Source organism: Toxotes jaculatrix, chromosome 14 (genome assembly GCF_017976425.1).
Source record: "Toxotes jaculatrix isolate fToxJac2 chromosome 14, fToxJac2.pri, whole genome shotgun sequence".
NCBI lineage: Eukaryota > Metazoa > Chordata > Actinopteri > Toxotidae > Toxotes > Toxotes jaculatrix.
In genome coordinates this window covers 25,634,371-25,657,661 of record NC_054407.1, presented here as the reverse complement: position 1 = coordinate 25,657,661, position 23,291 = coordinate 25,634,371, and the positions used below count along the sequence as shown (strand labels likewise).

At 46.4% G+C, this 23,291-nt stretch overlaps 4 protein-coding genes across 4 annotated transcripts; 3 read left to right on the top strand and 1 right to left on the bottom strand.

Moving 5' to 3' along the window:
• Positions 1 to 63: 63 nt before the first annotated feature.
• Positions 64 to 7,988, top strand: adhfe1 (alcohol dehydrogenase iron containing 1). Its single transcript, XM_041055792.1, has 14 exons — positions 64 to 219; positions 961 to 998; positions 1,164 to 1,213; positions 1,552 to 1,605; positions 2,579 to 2,733; positions 3,611 to 3,807; positions 4,356 to 4,433; positions 4,589 to 4,694; positions 5,214 to 5,366; positions 5,876 to 5,974; positions 6,273 to 6,351; positions 6,623 to 6,719; positions 7,357 to 7,514; positions 7,721 to 7,988. The coding sequence occupies exons 1-14, from the start codon at positions 167 to 169 to the stop codon at positions 7,802 to 7,804; spliced, it is 1,401 nt and encodes a 466-aa protein (XP_040911726.1). The 5' UTR covers positions 64 to 166; the 3' UTR covers positions 7,805 to 7,988.
• Positions 7,989 to 8,744: 756 nt separating this feature from the next.
• Positions 8,745 to 12,675, top strand: si:dkey-97a13.12. Its single transcript, XM_041055846.1, has 5 exons — positions 8,745 to 8,858; positions 9,077 to 9,120; positions 10,127 to 10,291; positions 10,895 to 10,989; positions 11,363 to 12,675. The coding sequence occupies exons 1-5, from the start codon at positions 8,792 to 8,794 to the stop codon at positions 11,562 to 11,564; spliced, it is 573 nt and encodes a 190-aa protein (XP_040911780.1). The 5' UTR covers positions 8,745 to 8,791; the 3' UTR covers positions 11,565 to 12,675.
• Positions 12,676 to 13,082: 407 nt separating this feature from the next.
• On the bottom strand, positions 13,083 to 19,435 carry LOC121193795 (myb-related protein A-like). Its single transcript, XM_041056256.1, has 14 exons — positions 19,397 to 19,435; positions 18,232 to 18,303; positions 17,897 to 17,992; positions 17,450 to 17,670; positions 17,060 to 17,192; positions 16,832 to 17,011; positions 16,490 to 16,597; positions 15,796 to 15,888; positions 15,574 to 15,710; positions 15,273 to 15,369; positions 14,812 to 14,901; positions 13,721 to 13,966; positions 13,522 to 13,631; positions 13,083 to 13,265 (listed from the first exon to the last, which is right to left on the bottom strand). The coding sequence occupies exons 1-13, from the start codon at positions 19,433 to 19,435 to the stop codon at positions 13,542 to 13,544; spliced, it is 1,602 nt and encodes a 533-aa protein (XP_040912190.1). The 3' UTR covers positions 13,083 to 13,265; positions 13,522 to 13,541.
• A 2,847-nt stretch (positions 19,436 to 22,282) lies between these two features.
• LOC121193794 (ecto-ADP-ribosyltransferase 4-like) lies at positions 22,283 to 23,026 on the top strand. The gene has a single exon (XM_041056255.1). The coding sequence runs from the start codon at positions 22,292 to 22,294 to the stop codon at positions 23,024 to 23,026; it is 735 nt and encodes a 244-aa protein (XP_040912189.1). The 5' UTR covers positions 22,283 to 22,291.
• Positions 23,027 to 23,291: the final 265 nt, after the last annotated feature.

The following is a 23,291-nucleotide window of genomic DNA, read 5'->3' as shown; positions in this document are numbered from 1 at the left end:
CACACACACACACACACACACACACACACACACACGACCTTTACTTTGAAATGAACAGACGGAAGCAGGGTCTCCTGTCCTGTGGGCTTGACACCGGTTTGGTCTGATCTCGGTCTTGGTCTCGGTCTTGGTCTCGGACTCGGTGAGGACATTCCAGACTCTGCAGATGGCGGGACGGGACCGGGTCGTTCACCTGCTCAGGCAGCTCGAGCGCGTGGCGTAAGTTTGATTGACGTTCACGAGGAATCGAGTTAAAGCTGAAACGAAGTCAGTGTGAGAGAAACAACCTGCGGCGACATTTCAGCCACGAGGGAGAAGGTCACGCCGAACTCCATTCAAAAATCTGACAGTTTTAAATTTCTTCAGGTCAGGAGTCAGCGCTGGCCCAGGGCAGAGCGCACATCAGTAGGTTTCTAAATCAGCAGGGTGTCGGTGAAAATACGGCGCAGATGAGACAGACCGGGAAACATTTATTTCTGCTTTTAAAGCAGTGTGGGTCTCTCCGTGTCTCCGTGTGCTGCTGCACTGTGACGGAACTAAAGGCTGGTTCTGCAGAGTAGAACAATGATTGGTGGCCTTATGATTCGACACATGAAAAACTGTCTCACACACCTGAGACAGCATCCGAATCGCTGTTCAGAGATTTCATGTCAACGTGGACGAAGTCTTCCACACTGAGTTCAGCAGTTCTGGATCTAAACCTGTTTGTGTTATTACAGTTCCTCAGGTTCTCCTTCCTGGTGAAGCAGAACCCGGTTCCTTATATTTAGCTCTGAGGATTTAATTTAAATCATCTGTGCAGAACTCGTCTGTAAAAAACAGTGATTTTACAAACAGGCTGAATAACAACAACTGGCTATTAAAGGTTTATTTCTATGAAAAACACTCTGCCAGACTTGTTTTGAAGTTTTGAAGTTTTGAATGGACTTCTGTGTGACTTGGATGTTTTTATGTGAACAGGTGCAGATGTCCTGCTCACTCCAGCACCTTCCATCAAGGTACTCTGTGTTTCCCTCAGTAATTAACGCCCATGACACATGGAGCTCATGGAAATTTAATTTCTGATTAACCTGGATCAGTGTTACGTGTCCTTTGTTAACTGATTAGTAATTCACACACAGATGTCTCCAGATGTTTGTTGAGTTAATTGAGTTTTCCTGCAGGTGCTGGAGCATCAACATGCACTGTCGGGAAAACAGACTACGCCTTTGAGGTAACTCACACCAAACTGTTTGTAAAAGGGTCATTTTAGTAGCTCGTCAGTCGTGTCAGTCAACACAAACTCTCAGAAAACCAAAGACATGTTCATTAAAACATCTGAAAACTTTTTCACTTCCAGTTATTTCAAAAAATTAGCTAAAAAAAAGAAAAGTTTTTTGTTCTCATGACGCTGAATTCTAGTTTTCTGACTGAAGTCAAAATTAGGAAACAAGGAATTTTCTAAATGTTTCATGTGTGTATTATTTTCTTGGCAGTAACGAGCTTCCGTACGTGGATCGCTTTCTGTCAGATGCAGATTGTGATTGGTTGTGTTTGACTTGTTTTTGTCAGATGGCGAGTTCCAACATCAGATACGGAGAAGGAGTCAGCAGAGAGATCGGCATGGTAACCAAAATCTTCACCATCATCATCAAACGTTTGATTTTAAAGGAACATAAAAACGTTTAGTTCATCCTGAGAAGAGAGTCAGGTAGAAACCAACACGATGGACAGGTCCAACAAAACGTCCTCAGAGACACAATGTGTCCATCACTGGCATTTTTCATTGTGTTTTCTTCGTGTGGTTCACATGTCGCTGCTGAATCAGACCTCGTGTGTTGCACATGTGATGCTGATCTGAGGCTGTGACATCATTTCATGTCCAGGTCACAGTGAATTCAGTGAATACGTCGTTTACATACTGAAGCGAGTCTCCGTCCTGTGTGACATGCTTCCTGTGTCGGGAGTAGTTTGTGCTGTGTGAGTCTGTTGTGTGTCTCTTCATGTGTATGTGTGTGTGTTTGTTTGTTTGTTTGTTTGTTTGTTTGTTTGTTTGTTTGTTTGTTTGCCACATGGAAGATCACAAAGCGTCGTCCAACAAAGACGTCATGCCGTAAAGACTGAGATTTGTGACACAATGAATTAAACAATGGAGCATAAAATGAAACAGTAGAGTTTTTTCTGTCGTCACACAATAGATGTTGTCATATCGCACAACCCGACACTGAGTTAGAGTCCAGTTAGAGTCCAGTCACACGGTTTCCAGCTGTGCCACTTTTCCTCCGTTTTGCCGCCGCAGACCTTCGGCGCCATCCTCAGCACCTGAAGAGTCTCGAGCCACGTTAGCGCCTCCATGAGGCTGAACGTAGGCACAATGCTAACATGCTAACATGCTAATGATGATCAGGTATAATTTTACCACGTTCACCATCTTAGACCAAGACTCAGTTTATCAAATTGCTAAAAGTGAACAATGAGTCGATGTTACAGGTTCATGGATTCATGCACATGAATTTTTCATTTACTCAGTGAAGTCTGTGGAGACATTGTTGACGTTCTGTCCTCACTGTGGTGGTGTGGTTCTCCGTTCCTCCTGCAGGACCTGCAGAACCTCGGAGCTCGGAATGTCTGTCTCATGACAGACAAGAACTTGTCCGGCCTCCCTCCCGTGAAGGCCGTCCTGGAGTCGCTAGCTAAGAATGGAGTCAAGTACAAAGTGTATGACAACGTTCGGGTCGAGCCCACTGATACCAGGTGAGATAAATCAGATTACTGTCACAGGTGAAATCCTGCTCTCTGATTGGCTGTCCACAGAGTTACCTGTTATTTTATCTTTGTGTTTTAACTTGGTTCTCATTATGTGGTGAGGACACAAACTTGTTACCACTCTGTCATCACAGGGACTCAGACCCGAACAATAATGACTCAGGTGCACATGTACAGACGATGATGAAGAGACTGAGGGGATTGTTTATCAGTACACAGCGATGTGTGTTGCTGTTATTTGCGTTTGTACCTGGTTTTCACTACATTATGGGGACACAGACCGGTTGTTGACAATGATAACTGACTTTCAGGCGTCAACGCACAAGGACGGAGTCACTTTGTCCATCAGGGCAAAGATAAGATAAGATAAACCTTTAATAGTCCCGCAATGGGGAAATTACACACAAAGTGTCTCTTTGTACATTATGGGGACGTATACCTCTTCCCACACAGTCCTTGTGAGGACTCACTGGTCCCAGCAAGTCTTACCATTGGTTTTACAGTTTACTCTTGGTTTCTGGGTCAGTGATTGACTTCTGGGCAGGAATGCAGTGCTGCCATGTATGCAGGTCCTGGAAAAGACTGAAATGACTTTTTCTTACTGAGAAATGGGAAATTTTGAATTTGAGTTTGAGTAAATGTCCTGGAGACAGATAAAGCTGCTGATTCTACTGTAATTAGCGTTCGTGCAGACTCTGACAGCAGCTTTATGTTTCTCAGTCAGTGTTTTTATTTCTGAAGGAGTGAGAGATGTATAGTAACAGTTCTCACCTGGTTGAATGCAGACACCTGTTTAGCCTCATTTCATTTTATTTACAGGTACATTCATATGTTTATGCCTTTAACGTCTCTCTGTGTTTTTTAGTTTTAAAGATGCCATCTCATTTGCTAAAAGCAACTCATTTGATGTGTTTGTGGCGGTGGGCGGGGGCTCAGTGATTGACACCTGTAAAGCAGCCAATCTGTATGCTTGTCACCCCGACGCCGACTTCCTGGACTTCGTCAACGCTCCGATCGGTAAAGGGAAACCGATCACCGGAGCTCTGAAGCCGCTCATTGCAGGTAGAAGGTTAGGGGCGGGGTCAAGACACTGTGAGGATGATTGACACCTGTCCGTTTTATCTTCGGTTAAATAAATTGAAATAATAAGTGTTTATGTCAAACAGTTAATCATTATTCGTGAATAACGTATCAGATCATTCATCCCTGAAGGAAACAGACAGTGATTTCTTTCTGTGTGAGCAGATATCAGGTGTTACATGTCACTCATCAGCCTTCTGCTGTCGTCCTTCAGCAGGGTTTCTTACCTGCTCAGGTGTTTGTTCTAAGCTCAGCTCAGGTGGGCGACAGAGGAAACCTCTCTTTTCTTGTCTTATCTGTAAAAATCCTTCAAGGTTCCTCAGGCAGTAAAAATAACAGGTGAAGAGTCAGTGGGTCGCAGGTCGACACCTTCGACACGTGCTCGCTCTCTCAGAGACAGAGATCCCACGTGTGCTGTTACTCCGAAATGAACCACAGTGCAGGAAACAGGAAGTGCTTAATCTGTTCACTGTAAAAATATCGATTAATAATCTGTTCTGTTTCTGACTTTGTGTTTTTTTTTCTTTCAGTTCCGACGACTGCAGGCACGGGCAGCGAGACCACTGGAGTCGCCATTTTTGACTATGAGCCTCTGAAAGCCAAAACAGGTAAAGGCCTGATCGTCAGAGTCTGTTCCAGTATGAACTGGTTTCATATGAGTCTTTAAACTGGGACACAGTTTACAGTGTTTCTCCAGGTGAGGCCATGTTTCATCGTGTGATCAGGCTATCAGTGTGAGCTGTGATTGGCTGTCTGTCCTCAGGTATCGCCAGCAGAGCCATCAGACCCACACTGGGCATCGTCGACCCGATGCACACACTGAGCATGCCTGAAAGAGTCGCCGCCAACAGCGGCTTTGATGTGCTTTGGTTAGTTTTTCTGTCCAACATTTGTCTTTCAACATCTGTCTGTCCAAGATCTGTCTGTCAGTCCACCAGCTGTCTGTTCTGTCTTCACACAGACATCATTGTCCACTGGGGACCAGGTTTCACTGACATGTCCTCTGTCTTTTACTGTTATAATTAGAATTAATGTTTTTACACAGAGACATTTCAGTTTGGTTCTTTGTTCATCTCTGTGATCAATAAAGTTTCCCGTTTTTTTTTTTTCATTTTTGATTTCACTTTTAAATATTTTTAAAATTCTTTTTTATTAACATTTTTATTTTTATATAATTTTTAATTAAAATGTTATTTTAGTTCGTTTTAGTTACTTTATACATTTTTATTGTTTTTATTTCATTTTTAATGTTATATGTTTAATATTATTTAAATGTATTTTTTATTTAATTTTTTTTCTTGAGTTGTCGTAGTAGTGGTAGTTGTTACCATGGAAACACATGTTTTAACATCAATCAGCCAACGTCCTGTGTGTTTTGTTTCCTGTAGTCATGCTCTGGAGTCATACACTGCTCTGCCCTACAACCAGAGGAGCCCCTGCCCCCCCAACCCTATTAACCGCCCCGCCTACCAGGGCAGCAACCCCATCAGCGACGTCTGGTCCCGCCACGCCCTCAATGTGGTCGCCAAGTACATGAAACGGTAAATAAAGTTTAACTGGACATGCATGTACATCTGAAGTCTTAACAGGAGAACAACACACTGGTCAGGTGGACTCACTGACGGCTGCCACCATCTGAGCACGTGCAGTGTTTACTGCCACTGACTGACTCACTGACGTCATTGCAGCTCACACACACAGTGATGCTGCCTCCACAGTCGTGTTTTAGTTTCATTGGTACATTGTGTTTTACACTTTATGCTTGTACTTTGTGTTTTAATGTTTGATGCTGTACTTTGTCTGTTTCTTTGTAAATAGCCTTAAATACAAAGCATTATTTCAGATCGTTGTTTACACAGTGACAATAAAGTTCAATTGTTCTTCAAAAGAAGATGATAAAATAACCATAGAATAAATATTATCAGATTAGAATTTAAAAAGTTTTTTGATCTCAGGTGAAGAAAATGTTCTGCTGTTTAACAACTGTGCAGTAAATTTAAAAACTGGAACCTCATCATGGTGAACATGTCTGACTGGTTTTTGTCTACAGAGCGGTCCGGGACCCCGAGGACCTGGAGGCTCGGTCCAGCATGCACCTGGCCAGCGTGTTCGCCGGGATCGGCTTTGGAAACGCTGGCGTTCATCTGTGGTGAGGAACGAAGGTTTACTGCCACCGAACATCTGCTCCGTACAGCCCCTGAAACTGTGGAGACAACACATTCACTCATTCATAACAAATAAATATAATAATTCATTTATTCATCGTTGAATCTGGAGAGAAAGTAACTCACTTACAGGTCAACAGTTTTTCATGTGGTTAAAACTTTTAAGAAGACCTTAAACTGCAGCAGCGTGACACAAACACGACATGTAACACGACATTAAACCGTTTCTGTGTGTTGTTAGTAATGAAAAGTAAAATGGATAAGATGCTGTTTGTGTTACAGTCATGGGATGTCGTATCCGATCGCTGGTAACGTGAAGACTCACTCAGCGGAGGGTTACGGTGTGGAGCATCCCCTGGTGGTGAGTGATGAGAAGACAACAAATATCAGACTCATTTTATTTTCAAAGACACGTCTCTGCCTCAGAAGCTTGTCATAGATACGACTCGTCCCACTGGCTGGTGTCTCTCACTGCTGGTTTCACACAGATCCCTGTGTCTGCCAGTGAATTTCAATGTATTTATTTCTTCTTGTTTGTTTAGAGCTGCCAGGTTACTGGGAGAATCTAAACCATTTAAAAGTGACTTTTCTGGACAAAATTTACTTGATGAACTATGTGTGTGTGTCCTCAGCCTCATGGTCTCTCAGTCGTCCTCACGTCTCCGGCCGTCTTCAACTTCACTGCCCCAATGTGTCCAGAGCGCCACCTGGACGCTGCAGAGATCCTTGGTACCTGCTCACCTGACATCACCTCACAGCACAGTGGAAAATATTGTACCACAACACTGTATCACACCACTGTAACACTGTACCACTGGAACACTGGAACACAACACTGTAACATAACACTGTAACACTGTAACACAACACTGTAACACTGTAACACACCACTGTTCCACTGTACCACTGTAACACTGTAACACTGTACCACTGTAACACTGTACCACTGTAACACACCACTGTAACACTGTAACACACCACTGTAACACTGGAACACAACACTGTAACACAACACTGTAACACTGGAACACAACACTGTAACACTGTAACACTGTAACACAACACTGTAACACAACACTGTAACACACCACTGTAACACTGTAACACAACACTGTTCCACTGTACCACTGTAACACTGTAACACAACACTGTAACACTGTACCACTGTAACACAACACTGTAACACAACACTGTAACACACCACTGTAACACTGTAACACAACACTGTTCCACTGTACCACTGTAACACTGGAACACAACACTGTAACACTGTAACACAACACTGTACCACTGTAACACTGTAACACACCACTGTAACACACCACTGTAACAGGATGTGTAATATAACACACTGTGTTGCGTTCAGGTGCAGATATTCGGCAGGTGAAGCGGGAGGATGCAGGTGCTGTTCTGGCTGACACGCTGCGTCAGTTCCTGTTTGACCTGCAGGTGGAGGACGGACTGGGAGCAGTGGGATACAGCAAAGACGACATCCCAGCACTGGTGAAAGGAACCATCCCTCAGGTCCGTCAGAGTCCACACAGAAAGTCTAACCCCAAACTGAATGTTAGTCCAGACCTGCTGAAAATATTTCATCAGCCAAACCCCTTCACCTCCACCCTCCACCTGTGGAAATGAAGGGGAAAGTCAGGAAGTATTAAACTTCACTGCTTCATTAAGGCCTTTTCAAATTAATTCATTTCAGTCGTTTGAATGTTTCTCGTTTTCAGGAGCGAGTCACCAAACTTTCTCCCAGGCAGCACAGTGAGGACGACCTGGCCCAGCTGTTCGAAGCCTCCATGAAGCTGTACTGAACAGACAGAAACTGATCTCAGGTCTGTCGTGTGCTGAGATGCAGCTCCTCTAACAGCCGCTAAGCGTCACTGTTTGTCTACCTGTTCAGACTCACCTGTGACTGTGACGCCTCAGCAGCGTCGTCTCACCACTGATTGATTTTAAATTGACACATGAACAGAAAATAAAGCCGATGTTATATGACGTGTTTTCGGTTTCTCTTATGTTCGGTCAGACGTCACAGCTGTTCTGCATCAGACAGATTCCACAGTGTTTTAATCATTTATCCACACGGTTTAAACTGAAAACCTCAAACTGAACAGCAGGAAGTGGCTGAATCAGTGTGTGACTGTGTGTTAAAGCAGCCTGGTGAATGTGTTTTCAGTCTTTATTTCCACAGGTTAAAAACTTTTTAAGGCTAAAAGCAGAAAAACATTTCAACCAGTTTCCAAACATAAACTTTAAAGACTCATCTGTGCACTGTGTGTGTGTGTGTGTGTATGTGTGTTTCTTAGAACTGCCTCCCTCTCAGTGTTTTAATCCAGTTTAACCTGATCCAGGAACAGTTGTTATATAAACCTGATCTGACTGCATTTAACTGGTTTAACCTGAGAACAGAAACATGCTAAACACAGAGTGACCCTGAACGCAGCACGGAGCTCACCTGCACCTGGAGTCACTGTGAAAATGACCATCAGAGGATTTTCTGCTGCTTCTCATTCGAAACTCTCGAACCAGCACAAACTGACGGAGACAGGCCTGGGACAGGACTGAGACAGGACTGGGACAGACATGGGACAGACCTGGGACAGCAGACTGGCAGCCATCACAGTCTGTTTGGATCCTGATCAGTGTGTGAACTGTCCTGAGGCGCTGCTCTGACACACCGGATGTGCTCAGCATGTGTGTGTGTTACAGACACACACACTCGGCAGGATTAGTGCCTGCAGGTATTTAAGCTCAGAGAGTGTGTGTCTGTCTGTGTGTGTGTGTGTGTTCAGAGCAGCATGCAGCAGATCTACAGACACACTGATGAACAGTTTGAGATTTATACCACGGTCTTCTCCCCACAAGGTGAGTCAGCACACACACACACACACAGGTGTCGTCCTCCCGTTCACACGTTTTAACAACAAAAACTTATTAAACTTTCATTAAATTAGATTTTGAAAATGTTTTTATTTAAAGAAAAATGGGTTTCTCCTCAGTGAAACGTCAGATTTCAACAACAACAACAAGCTGTTTGTTCTCAGCAGGAACTGAACAATGTTCACCTTCTCAGTGTCTGTCAGTCTGCAGGTCCAGGATCAGGAGCAGACATGTGGAGGCAGAAAAGGTAAAGTCAGAATGTGACACCTGGTCTGAGAACATCTGTGAAGTTTAAACTCTGATCCCCGACTTTTGCTCCTTATTCACTTTAACGCACTGAGATGTTTCTGCTGAGATTAAAAGTTTGTGCTGTAATGAATGAGTGAATGAATGACTGAATGAATGAATATAGCATTGGGAGCAGCAGCAAAGCCACCAGCATCATTTTTGGTGGTTGTGTGTCTCATTGTGGTTGTTTTGTGTGTCTGTGTGGTCCTGTGTGTAGTCCCGATGTCCCCTGGCCGCTCTGACCCATCAGACCTGTAGAACTGTTCTCAGCGAGCCGTTGGCTGACAGCTGACCCCCCAACAGGAAACAGCATGTCAGAAGGAAGCGACGTTAAATCTGAGGACGCTGATCACAGATCTGTCCCTCAGGGCGAGGACAGGCTTCATGTCAGGGAGGGTCCCCACAAAGATAAACGTACAGACAGGAGTGTGAGTGTGTGTGTAAGTGTGTGTGTGTGTTAATCAGTGTTACATCAGCGCGACCTCTGACCTCTGTGCTGAGCTGCAGCTATTTAAAGCAGATTAATGCACTGATGCGTGGTTCACACACACATTCTTGTCTTACATTCGTTGTGGGGACACTCGTTGACATAATTCAGTTCAGTTTTATTTATTTATCCTGCTCCTCCCACAGTCAGAGAGCCAGAGTCTGACCCCAGATCAGCTCCCACACACAGCTCCCTGTGAACCCGGCTCACAGGGGGGACCCTCCTGCTGAGGGCCCGGTCGGGTGAGAGGAGGAAGAGAGGACAGCTGGGAATGGAGGAGAGGAGGAGAGGAGGAGAAGGACATGCAGCATATAGAACATGATACACACAGGAAGTGGACAGAGTTAGAGGGACAGCATTCAGATCCCAGAACAGTTAGTGGATCCTGTGCTCAGCAGGTTACAGCTGTGATAGGAGACAGAGCACAGGAGCAAGAAGCTTCTAGAAGAAATGGATGATTCTGGACTGTGATTGGCAGGTTGTGGCAGTGATCCAGTACCGGTCCCGCTGGCCAAAGGAGCTGGACCTGAACCAGGGAGACCTGATCCAGGTTCTGTTTAAAGTGGACGAGGCCTGGTGGTTTGGGCGACTGCCAAACGGAGATGAAGGTTACTTCCCTGTCACCTGCGTGGAGCCACTGCAGGTAACAACACTCACCTGTTCTGTTGGGTTGACTGGCTGTAAACCAGGACCACCACTTAGACCCAGTCTAAATCAGATGTTTAACTGGGTTAAACATGCTTTAAATCCTTTACTTTGAAAAACTGAAGCCCTTAAAAAGCTTCCTAACTTTCCCCTTCGTTTCCACAGGACTGTGACAGGATGAGCTGAAGGTGTGGTTCAGGTGAAGGGGTTTGGTTCATGAGATGTTCTCAGCATTATTCAGAGGTTTCACCCAAACATCCCCATCGGTTACTTACTCTGGTGAAACGTCTCAGCTGCTCTTTAAACATTAAAACAACCTTGTTTTCAGTTAAGGTGGAAATTCAGAGCTTGCTTTTTTATTATCAGCATTCATTCAGATGGAAGGAGACGGCGCCACCTTCAGTTCGTTCAGCTGAAACATGATCAATCACTTTGAACTGTTGACGTCATGTGTTCTTCTGTTGTGGTGTAACGTGGGTAAAGTGAGTGGTTGGAGGTCTGGATTGGTCCAGTGTCAGGGCTGAGGATTTCTGAACGGAAATAAACTCAGCAGCTGATTGGCTGGCCGCCTGCAGTGATGTAACGTTTCTTTGTGTTGCAGGGCGGTGATTCGTTCAGAGCCACGCCCACGCTGGTCAGGAGGGGGTCAGTGCCCGGCGTCATGACACCTGCGGGCGCCCCCTGTGGCTGCACCAGGTAACTACAGCAACACGTGGCAGGTCACGGCGCCTCCTGTCCGTTACAGTGACACAACTTTATTTAATTCTCCTGTAAAACGAAGAAGCAGCAGCTGCAGCGTCACAAACGTTTCTTTACAAACTTTAAATGTTCCCTGATAATATTTGAAGTGATCAGTGAACACCTGTCTTATTTCTCAGGTATTTTTTGTCCTGGCAGCTTCACACTTTGTAAAACTGACAAAATGAGACGTTCGACCTTCAGCTGAGTTTGTGCTGGAGAAAGGAAACGATGCATTAGAGACACGACCATGACTGAAGAGGATGGAGGTGTGTTCTCTGGGTGCAGGGTTACACCGTCGGTTAGTAACAGTTGTTCCTCTCTCCTGCAGCGGTCGCAGTACTCCGAAGCTGCTGAGGAAAAACAGCATCCGGCCGCCGCTGGGGGGCTCGGGGGGGTCAGCTGCTCCTCCTCACGGCTCCCCCAGCCTGCTCCACCGAGTCCTGGCTAAGTCCAGAAGAAAGAGCTGCCCCCACCTTCCCCAGCCTCCTCTGGACACCGGCTCCATCAACACCGCCTTCCAGCCGGACTAGAATGGAAGCACGAACGCCGCCTGGACAGATGAGCAAAAGCTTTAGTTTCACAGAGGTTTCCATGTATTTTTGATTCTGCACCTGATGTCAAACAGAGAAAAGCCAGTGAAGACACGACCTGTCGAGTCGCGTCTCAGGTTTGACCTGCAGGAAGTTCTTTGGCATTTCTGAGTCTCTGAGATCAGACAAAGTTAGGCCCAAGGTGCTGAAGTCATCTGTGTCTTCACGTCGTGTCCAAGTTAAACAGGTGAAACCTGAGTCTCTGAGGTCTCCTCCGAGTCTCAGAGACCATGTTCAAGTCGCCAAGGTTACGTACCAGTTGCAGAGATCACTGAGGTCTGAGTCCATCAGGTCACACCGAAACCTCTTAGATCATGTCCCAGTCCCTGAGGTCAGCTGGGACTGGAGTCTGCTCAGCACTTCCTGTTCAGTTCACCTGCGTCCTGTCTGAGTTAGAAAGATCCGCTTCCACCTCGTCTGTCCCTGATCCTGGGTCAGCGGGTCCACTTTAAGGACAAGTCAGTTTAATGGTCCCAGAGTTTCTGATCAGAAACGAAACCCCTCAGATTAAACTGTGATGCAGTCTGAGCCACTGAGGCGTGAACAAGTGAATCATGGGTATACGCCACGAGCCCAGTCCAAAGGCCTGTCAATTCCTTCATTCAAATAAAAAACAGACACATTCAGTCACTGGCATTTATTGCACATCACATCTGGGACCAGAAATCAGACAGTGATCCAGAACACGGAACCATGTTCCACCGGTTCTGCCACTTTTTAACGTTCAGTCCGTTTCTTATGCAGATTCACAGAAATGCTAAATGTAAGACCACGTCTCAGTCCTCATTCTCATCGTGAGACTGTTAAAAACATTTTCAGCACATGTTCAGTTTATATGATAATTTATCATAAACTAATATAAAGAGTCATAAAGTTATTCGAGGTTACTGAGAATGTGCAGCAGCCAGATTCCATTAAATCACAGGGATGCAGGTAAACACGCAAACACACACACACACACACACACACACACACACACACACACACACACACACACACACACAGATTAAAAAGTCTAAAAGCTGAATCTGATGTTTTAAAAAAAGCCAAGAAGCAGAACGTTGTTACAGGTTCTAAAATATTGGTATTTACAGTTTGAATAAAAATATGATCAAATAATAAATTATTAATAAATGAAAATGTGAAGATGTTTTCTGTTAAATCAATCAATCAATCAATAAAACATCAGCTGAGGTGAAATCAAACAGATGGAGACTGAAAATCAAAGACGCTGACTCATGATCCACAGGTTGACTCAGCACAGCTGAACACAGAATGAAAACAGGTTCACGCAGCGTCAGGTTTCCCTCGCAGGTCAGAGGTGTGAAGCATCGCCGCCGCCGCTGACAGGGATGGAAGCAGGCGACTGCAAACAGAAAGGGAACAGAATGGTGTGGAAGGAACACTTCATGGATAATTCCACACACACACACACCTCACCAAACTCTCTGTAAACAGTCCTCTGACTGTCCCACAGTTAAAGTCCAGGTGAGACGGGAGCTGATCATGTGGTCCTGGATTTCCCAGATTTCTTCCATCTGAGCTGAAGCTGAGACGCTCGAACAAACATGGACGCCGCCCATCAGCCGCTGCCTCAGCCAGGTGGAGCTCAGTGTCCTCAGTTCCCCAGAGACCTGAACACTGAGGACACAAACATCGGAGTCATTCCTGAATGCAGCAGCAGCCGGTTATTAGTGGACTATTTTGCCCTGGGTTTTGCTTTTGAGGCAGGCTCAGCGAAGCCGCCATGTTTCCCATGTTCCCCTGCATGTTCATGTTCATCTTTCTTGTGATGTACTCGTCAGCTGACAGTGTGTTATTACTTTCTCCAAACACAGCAAGATGTCCTGCAGAGTTTTAAACAGAGAACCTGAGTCTCCTGCGCACGGGGACGTACCTGGTGATCCACGCAGGTGATCAGGGCTCCACGTAGAGCCGCGCCTGCTCTGTCAGACTGATCTGATCGTCTGTTTTCCCAAACATTAGCACCTGTAAGTCACTGCTCAGCTGTAAAACCACACACACACACACACACACACACCTTACAGAAGGAACCACAGAGCCGAGCTTCCAGGACTCAGTGTGTCGGGTTTTACCTCAAAGGGATTCAGTCTGTACGCAGGACATTCTGGAGAGTGCAGGTAACCTGCTGGCTGCTGACACCACCACACCTCCACCTGTACACCCAGCGGAAAGCAGCCGAACTCCTCACAGCCCGGAGCGTAGCTGCACTCTGGGTGGAACTCTGAGGCAGAGCTGGACTTCTCCTGAACCTGCTGCTGGACGGAGCTGGACTCTGCCTGGACCTGCAGGATGGAGCTCAGCAGACTCTCTCCCTGCACCTGAGGGACAGAGGTCCACAGGTGACTCTGACACATGTCACTGAGAGTCCAGGTGGAGGTTTTTCTGTGAGGACTGAGACCTGACCCACGTCCTGCTGATGTGGTACATTTAACTAAGATTTTATCTTCATGTGATTATTTCCCCCAAACTTTTATTCTGTTTATAGAAAAAAGGTGATTTCACAGTGTGTTTCAGTTTTTTAGTTTTCTACAGAGACTACATGACACCTGAGACCTGTACTACGGAGCAGAGTCCGTCCCCCTGCTGCAGAGGAGCGGAGTCCGTCCCTCCTGCTGCAGAGGAGCGGAGTCCGTCCCCCTGCTGCAGAGGAGCGGAGTCCGTCCCTCCTGCTGCAGAGGAGCGGAGTCCGTCCCTCCTGCTGCAGAGGAGCGGAGTCCGTCCCCCCTGCTGCAGAGGAGCGGAGTCCGTCCCCCCTGCTGCAGAGGAGCGGAGTCCGTCCCTCCTGCTGCAGAGGAGCAGCTCCTCAGCAGCAGAGTCCTCCTGCTGTTTGGTTTGTAAAACATGCTGTGCTGGTCCATGTTTGTGATTGGTCACATGCTTCAAACCCCGCCCCTTTTACTGAACATGCTTGGGGAAACCTGGGCTGGTGTCATGTGACTGTGTGGTACAGGTCCCTGGTCTGGATCTAAAACCACTTTACTGTAGTGAAAACCACACGAGGAAAGTGAAGCTGGATTAGAACCAGTCTCCATGTTAATCTGTGTGAGCTGCAGATCAACAAACAGTTTAATGATCCAGATGTAGATTTTCAGAGCAGATCCGTGTAAATGTGTGTATGATGGTGCTGTACGTGTGTTGTTTATGTGTTGTTTGTGTGTCAGACCTCAGAGCTGCTGCCGGACTGCTGGCTGTCAGGATCCATGCTGCGCTCGGCCCACGTCAGATTCATCATCCTGCTCAGACAAACGGAGACCTGCAGCACAAACACACAGAGATCTGAGGCTGGTTCCTGCCGCCGCACCGCTCCGCCGCGCGGCTCCGACGCTCGGCTCCGACACTCGGCTCCACCCTCTGTGAGTGTAACCAGACGTTACCAGCGTATTGTGTGAAGTGCAGATGTGGAGCTTTCCTTTACATCTGTATACTGTCAAACATTTCTCAAACTGAACTAGAAGCTTCCTTCTTTGTTAAACTGACATTTCACTCACTGTTAAAATCAAATGTCATGTTGTGGCTGAGTTTGTGCTGAAAAAAGAAATAAGACAGTTTGGACAGTTTACAGGGCGATGAAGACCAACCTGAGCCCAGGACCTGGCGAGTGAAAACAGTCGTGTCTCGTCTCACCTCGTCCTGACTCGTGCCGCTGATCTTCAGCGGTGTTGGTGTCTGAGGAGCTGACATCCACAGCGCTCCGGTCCCCTCTCTGGTCTCTGTGGGTGTCCTGAACACAACGACTCACTTTAGCTCTGGGCCAAAATCAATCTGCTGATTTTTTTCAGTTAATCAATTAGACACTGGACCAGGTCTGATCTGGTCCAGGTCTGGACCTCGTCTGGTCAGTGTGTGAATCTGAGGACGGGTTGAAAACTGTTGTGGAGCTGCTGTGAACAGCTCCACCCCCACCCTCACCCCCACCCCTACATACTGGGTGCTAAAGTGGCTGCAGTGCAGACAGGAGTTGTCCTGGTTGGTGTTGGTGGAGTGTTTGAGGGAACAGACGGGGGTGGACGTCAGAGCCGGACACTGTAACTTCAGATCCTCATCCCCACAAAGACCGAGGAACTGAACACAGACAGAGAGACGTCAAACGTAAGACTAGAGACGTGATGAGTTCAGATCAGGACAAACATCAGAATGTCACCTTCACCTCAGAGGGTGAGAAGCTCAGAGCTCCCACCAGGCTGCTTCTGCTGCAGGAGGAGCCGGAGTTGTTCATCAGCTGCTCCTTCATACCTGCGACCTGTTGTTACAGAGGACTGAGGTTCAGTTCCACAGGAAGTCTCACAGCTTACCTGAAAGCTGCTTCCTCCAGACTGAGCCTGCTCTGTCACTGTGCTTCTGCTCTTTGTACGTTTTCAATATTCGAGTATCTGATGTTTCGCTGTTTAGCTTCAGTCCGTCTGAGGGACTCTGGGTCTGTATCCAGGTGAGAGACGAGGCCACAGCACATATTTAACAGGTAATGGGAAAAGTAACTGGTGCAGTAATCACAACTGGTTTCAGCTTCTCACATGTGCTGAATGTTTGTTAGGGTTAAATCACCTCGGACTGAACTACGACCTGATTCATGACGAAAATCATCTTAGATAATGAAAGTGTTAATGTCAATCTGACAGAATCAGATTCGCTATCAGAGCAAAAGAAATATTTAAAAAAAGATTTTGGCTTTGAAAGTTTGAGGGGACAGAGAGTGGACATTGGGACAGGACAGTACAGGACAGTACAGGACAGGGTTTCACTGACCAGGTTAAAACATAAGAAACAGCCCTTCACGTGGTTCTGAGCGCCGTCCTAATTTCAGCTGATGTGTGTGTTTATGAGTGAGGCGTATGCTGTCTTACGTAGCTTCTGCTCAGATCAATGGTGGGCGGGTCGGCGTGCTCTCTGTGCAGGCAGGTGGGGAGTGATGAGGTCACTTCCTTCGGGCTGCGGCTCCAGGCCTCTGTGTTCTGTGATGAAGTCACAGGAAACACTGAAAAACTTCTGCCTTCATCAGAACCTGAAGCATGAAAACATTTCCCTCCTTTCATTATCACACACTAAATCAGTTAAATCAGTTTAAACTGATCCGAGTAAAAAGCCTGAGAGACGGTGCTGAGGGTCACACAGCAGTGACAAAAAGTTCCCTTCCAAAATAAAAGCCTCAGGTGTGTCCCAACAAATGGAAAAAGCTGCTGCTTTACCGTCTCTGTCAGCTCCGCGGGCGCTGTCAGCTCGCACAAGCTCAGACAGGAGTCATAACCTGAGGAGGACGTGGGGACACAGGCGGAGCACAGGTGGGCACGGCTACAATGGCATTGGGACATGCTCTGTCTGCTGGAGGAACAGCTGGACTCGTCCTTCACAGAGGACAGACAGTCTTCCTGCGGGAGGACAGACCACCATTATTATCATTACACCATGTCTATTACCATATGTATTCTCATTGTGGGTGGATGGTGGGTGGATGGTGGTGGATGGTGGTGGATGGTGACCTGGGTGGGGATGTTGGCTGTCCTGGAGGGGACGCTGTTCCTGGATGCAGGTCTGGAGGAGAAGGAAGAGCTGGAGGAGTTGGAGGAGGAGTTAAAGGTGGTGGAGGTGATGGAGGAGCTGTGGAGGTGTAGGATCTGCAGGTATCCCTCCTTCTCCACCTTCCTCTTTAGGGTGGAGTTCCAGTGGTTTTTGATGGAGTTATCTGTCCTGAGAACAGAAGACAGCAACATCAGAAACACCTGGACGTCTTCTGTCCTCCCAGCATCAGTCTGTCCATCCCTGCCTCCTGCACACCTGCACAACCTTCCCGCAGGTGGTCTACCTACCTGCCGGGCAGCAGCTTGGAGATGTCGGCCCAGCGGTTTCCCAGCAGCCTGTGGGCCTGAAAGATGATGCGGTCCTCGTCCAGCGTCCAGTCGCTCTTCTTCACCGTCGGGTTCAGGTGGTTGTGCCAGCGCTCACGGCACTGCTTCCCGTTCCGACTGTGCAGGTGTTTGGCGATGAGTGACCAGCGCTTCACGCCGTACCTATGGACCAGCTCAATAACCTACACAGGAAGTGACATCACACACACACATTATTCCCTTTGAAAAGGAGTTAGTGGTGAACAGCTGCACACAGAGGACACTGAGCAGCATGATCATCCCACTGGAGTCCAGCTCGTCCTGAGCTCAGCGTCCCGAGCTGCAGGCGGTCTCCGCCGACCTGTGTCCATTTTAACCAGAGCAGACTGAGACTGCTGCAATGGCTGAATTTACAGTGTGAGTCTTTACCCTCTCATCCTCCTCCCGAGTCCAGGGACCTTTCACCAGCTCTGGATTCTTTATCTGCTGCCACCTCTGCTGACAGACCACATCTGACCTCTGACCCTGAGACACAGAGAGACAGCGAGGACGCACTCTGCACATTCTCTACTTCTGTTCATTTATTTAAGAATTTGAACTGACTGTATTTTATTCTACGTGTATACAGTCTCGCATTAATGTTCTGATCTGATCGAACAGTCTGTTAAATGTCTCGTCACCTCCGTGTTTTATGCTGTGTGTGTTGCCAGGACGCTCAGTCACCTGTAACACCTGCTGAGGTTCTGTCTCCTGAAACTACTCACTTTGAAATGAAGGGAAACTAAAGACCAGCTGTTTAATCCAAACTCCTTCACCAGTCTGCGCAGCTTCTCATCCTGAGGAGGAAGATCATCACCATCACCATCACCATCATCACCATCACCATCATCATCATCACCATCACCATCATCACCATCACCATCATCACCATCACCATCACCATCATCACCATCATCACCATCACCATCATCACCATCATCACCATCACCATCATCACCATCACCATCATCACCATCATCACCATCATCACCATCAGTCTAAGCTGCAGTTTCCTGAACTCAGCATCACAAATATGTTGATGGACACTGAAGGTAAATTCCTGATGCATGTTTGTGTAGTAATTGATATTTATCTGCTCACAGGTCGTGTCTCTACCAGTAACACACCAACACATGTAATCACACATCAACAAAGGCAGAAATCATCTTTGTGTTTTATGAGGAAGGGAATAAACAGATCTGTTAGATGGACTCGATACGTTCTGCTGAGAAACGCTGAGGGAAAACAGAAACAGAAACTTTAGTTCGACAGTATGTTTGTGGAACGTGAACAAGCAAAGACCGTAGTTTTATTAACTAATCAACTATTCATGTTGGTTTTATTTCTGCCAGTAAACATCAGAAAAGTGATGAACATCAGATGTTCACACACGTTGCACTACAACCTGGACTTTATCTGAATTTCAGATATTTAAATAAAAGCGTGTTAGTTATTTCACGACCGTCGTTCTGTCAAAGAGCGAGAAACGAAGATCAGCTTTTAGCAGCTGCTTCACAATAAAAGCCCTGCTGCTGCCCCACATAGAGGGCTGTCACTTTCGGAGTTAGCCATGGTAACATGATGACTGTCACCTCCTCTTTTGTCCATGCAGGCTTCTGTAGACTCCCTCTGGACAATCGTCTCTCAGGTCCTTTACGGCCCAAACCGGATCGAGTCTTTGTGCTGAGACAGGAAACAGCACAGGTCAAAGGTGAAACCACAGAATCACGTCAGAAGCAGCTTCAGCCGCCAAATATGACCACACACTCAAGAAATGTGACTCTGGTTTCCAGTGGCTCTCAGTGTACCTGTCAGGTGCGTGAGGTGTGTCAAACAGGTGTGTGAGGGAGTGGTGTGTGTGTGTGTGTGTGTGTGTGCTTCAGCTCTCACCAGGACCTGTGGCTTCTGCTGCTCATCACCGCTGTTCATGTGAACGCTGACAAACTGACCTGCTGCAGGAAAACCAGGTACGACAGGAGTTAATGAACCTGCCAGTTTACTGAGGTACACCGCAGGTAAACCACAGGTAAACCACAGGTAAACCCTTCCCGCCCTCTGCTGTCAGACTGCAGCACTCAGCTGTTAGCTGTACTATGGTCTGGTCTAACTGTGCAGTTCTCATCATCACTCCTCCTCAGTGTAAATGTGTATACAGCCAGTTTTTACTGTTTTTACAGGTTTGTATCTTGAACTTTCTCAGATTGTAAACACAATGGGGTTTTTTCATTTTCACTTCCTGTTTGTTTGCACTTCACTTCCTGTTTTCCTAACAGGTCCCCGCTGTGGGAGCAGTACCTCTGAGAAGTACTGGAGTAAAAGTACTTCGTTACTTTCAGACTAACGTTACCTTCATGTAAGCATCATAAGTGAAAGCACCTTCCCGCGCGGTGGAAACCACTTTAACGCTTCAGCCGCTTCCTGATGTTTGAGCCGCGTAACCGACAAACGTCGGTTAAGCTAGCGGGCGTTAGCACAGGCTAACCGCCGAGGTCCGGCCCGATACGGACCGTTACAGGGGTTTAAAGTGTGACTAACACGGGTCAAACCGGGACTTTAGTCCGGTGAACAGCTGCAGTCTCTGTCCTGGTATTTTACCGGCAGTGTACGCGCCGTGTCCTTACGTTAAACGGGACATTTCCGTGAACTTACCTGCGGCGGTTAGAAGAGAGGCAGAAACAGCACGTGAAGGTTCCGTTAGGAGCGGACACAGACTCTCCTCTGATTGGTCAGGTCGTCGGTGACGTTCTTAAATGATCGATTTTTCAGTTATTGTGATTTGAACCTGTGCCTGTCCATACTCAGGGTCCGGACCGGTCCCGGTATCAGAGGCCACCACAGGTGCTTCACAGGCGGGACGGGGCTCCGCTCTCTGTTCACTCAGGTCGTCAGGATGTGTTCACGGCAGCTGCAGCACCTGTTCATCCTGAGCCAGGTAGAACCGGGGCCGGGAACACCAGACTTCTGTCTCTCAGTTAGACTGTTTCAGTAACGGACTGATGATAATAACAAAGTATAGAGCAGACTTTGACATCCACACCATCTTTTTAAAAGTACAGACACTCAAACACTGTCAGTATATTATTTCTGTGTGGGCATCAGTCAGAGACCTGCACACACCTGCATTCAGCAGGAAGTAGAAACAGGTACATGTGGCCAAAAATCAGATTTGGTGCCTGTTCCTGTTCCAGTTCAAGCATCGGTTCAAACAAACCTATTATCTTTGAAATCGTCCGAGCGAATGAAGCTCTGAGAAACTGGAGTCACCAGGTTTGTTGTGTAAAGCCACAGTTTGAAAACTGACACTGTTTGTTTGAGGGGGAAGGAAAGAGAGGTGTCGTCTGTCTGGATCGAGAGAGCGACTGACAGAAAGGTAACACACCTGGTCAAACATTAGTCCCACACCTCTCACAATGCTGATGTTAACTGGTCATTTAACCAGTGGCTGCAGAGAGGGTTGTTGTTTGTGTCGTCTTTTAATGTTTTAACCATGACAAACTGCATCTACATTCAAATAAATGATAATATCTTATTAGAATTCATATCAGACTTTATTGATCCCTGGAGGTAAATTCACAAATCACCTTTGTCAGCTGCAGCTCACACTCTGCTCTGTGTCTTCTCATGTGGACGCTACATAAACACCTTCAATACAGGGAGTGTGTGTGTGTGTGTGTGTGTGTGTGTGTGTGTGTGTGTGTGTTTGAACTGTGTGTGGAGAGATTCTGGACTGATTGTAAGGTCTGGAACTGGGACCTTTGAGTCCAGAATCTGCACAATCCAGTACAAAACCACTGGACCTTGAATACACACACACACACACACACACACCTTAAAGCTTCTGTGACACAGGACGTGCTGCACGGCAGGACACACACCATTTTTTTAACCTTCACACCTTTGCCCACATGCTTTGGCAGTGCAAACTGTGCATGTGTGCATGGAGACTTGAAGACCCATTTAACCACAGAGACAACGCACTCACTGTCTGATCACATGCTTCGAGCTGAACGTTGCTCTTAGTTCTCAGTGTCTTCTCCTCCTGAGGACAGGTGAGATCTTTCAGATCAGCTCTGTACCATCTGACGTTTGCTTAAATTGCCCTTTGAGATTGTACCAGAGAACCATGGGCCACTATGTTTTATATGTTTTAATATGATATTATGATACTAGTACACAGTTGTTGACTTGTTGTGTGTCTGTGTGTAAATTCAGGGACTGTTTTTCTGCTGCAGTGATGAACAGTAACACACTGTGTTTCCTCCTTTGGATTCTGTCTGTAGACTCCATGAAGGTGAGTGGAGCAGAAATATCACTAATGTGAACAGTGAAGGAGTTTTACTCTGACAGAGTAACAGCACATCTGGAAATGTTTAACAGTAAACGAGTTAAATTCAGTGGATACTGAGACGCTTGTGACAGGAGCAGTGAATCTGTTTTGATCAATCCTCTGATTAAGCGAGTGATTGTGTTGAAATACTAGTCATTTTGCATTTAGCGTTTGTCTGCAGTGTTTAAACACCAAACGTTCTTCAAAGTGTTAGCATTAGCATTCAAATTCACTTTAGTTTGGGCCTGTTGAATAAAATGTGCAATGATGGGTGTCTGCGTGACAACCCCAGTGATCTACCAGCTCTCAGGCCTCGCTCAGGAAACGGTCCAGACCTGGTTTACTCACTATGATAATAAAATACACTTTTTACAGAGTCTGTTTAATGACCTCTCTCTTTGTTTTCCGTTTAGATCCGTGTAAGCTTCACTTCACGACGTGCCAACCAGGCTATCCAAATGAACATGGTTAAAAATGCTGTTGATGACATGTACTTTGGCTGCAACAAAAGAATGACACAAACAATCAGCAGATTCTTTAAAGAAGAGAATAGTGGAGTGTTTGCTAAAGTCTGGAAAAAAGCAGAGCCTTGTGCAAACAGGAAACTGAAACATAAAGCTAAAGGGGACGAGGCTCTGACCAAAGACCATATGCAAGCAATCTGTGCTTATACCTCTAATTATAAAGAGTTTTACAAGACGTTCAATGATCATGTCAGGAATAATATGAGCACATATTGCACTTCTTTCCCATTTCATTACTTACACTTCTGGCTGACATCCGCTCTACAGATTCTCAATAGAGACGGTGACAATATAAACTGTAACACCACCTACCGCAGAACCAATCTTGTGTTTACCGGCAAGGTTAACCAGATCATTCGGTTTGGCCTCTTTGCCTCCAGCTCTTACAAAACTACACTGACCCGCTTTGGTCATAAGACCTGCTTTGAAATCAAAACCTGTTCAGGTGCTTTCCTGAAACATTATTCATCTCTTGGACCTGAAGAGGAAGAGGTTCTCATACCGCCCTATGAGATGTTCAGGATAACAATGGGTCCCCCTGTAAAAGGTCTGGGTGATTGTGATGTTGTCCATATCCTGCAGAGCGCAGGAGTTCAGAGCAATCTAAACTGCAAAGCTGCTGACTTATCAGAGGCCAGAGGATCCTCTTCAGCTGCTGGAGGAAAGTGAAAACATTTCCTCTTATTTTTCAGAATGTGTTTATGTGGACCATACAATGTCTGAGCATATCCTTTTTTTTACTGTTGCAGGCACAGATTCCATATTTCCCTAACAATGTCCCAGAGCCAGCTGTGATGTGTTTGTGATGATGCTTTTGCAATTATCCACATTTCTGTGTGAAACAAATATTTCTGTGTGGAAATTTACTTAGAAAAAAAGAAATGTTTTCATACAGGACCGTGTGGAGGTGCTTTTGTTTTGTTTTCTTAGTTGA

Excerpts from the sequence above, each read along its gene's own strand:
- LOC121193794 (XM_041056255.1), top strand. The coding sequence starts at position 22,292 with ATGAACATGGTTAAAAATGCTGTTGATGACATGTACTTTGGCTGCAAC.
- adhfe1 (XM_041055792.1), top strand. The coding sequence starts at position 167 with ATGGCGGGACGGGACCGGGTCGTTCACCTGCTCAGGCAGCTCGAGCGC. Across the intron at positions 1,606-2,578 it reads TCAGCAGAGAGATCGGCATG|GACCTGCAGAACCTCGGAGC; the intron begins GTAACCAAAATC and ends TTCCTCCTGCAG. Across the intron at positions 6,720-7,356 it reads GGACGCTGCAGAGATCCTTG|GTGCAGATATTCGGCAGGTG; the intron begins GTACCTGCTCAC and ends TGTTGCGTTCAG.
- si:dkey-97a13.12 (XM_041055846.1), top strand. The coding sequence starts at position 8,792 with ATGCAGCAGATCTACAGACACACTGATGAACAGTTTGAGATTTATACC. Across the intron at positions 9,121-10,126 it reads GACATGTGGAGGCAGAAAAG|GTTGTGGCAGTGATCCAGTA; the intron begins GTAAAGTCAGAA and ends TGTGATTGGCAG. Across the intron at positions 10,292-10,894 it reads CCTGCGTGGAGCCACTGCAG|GGCGGTGATTCGTTCAGAGC; the intron begins GTAACAACACTC and ends TTTGTGTTGCAG.
- LOC121193795 (XM_041056256.1), bottom strand. The coding sequence starts at position 19,435 with ATGAACAGCGGTGATGAGCAGCAGAAGCCACAGGTCCTG. Across the intron at positions 17,993-18,231 it reads TAGTTTCCCTTCATTTCAAA|GGTCAGAGGTCAGATGTGGT; the intron begins GTGAGTAGTTTC and ends TCTGTGTCTCAG. Across the intron at positions 17,012-17,059 it reads CCACAATGAGAATACATATG|GAAGACTGTCTGTCCTCTGT; the intron begins GTAATAGACATG and ends GTCCTCCCGCAG.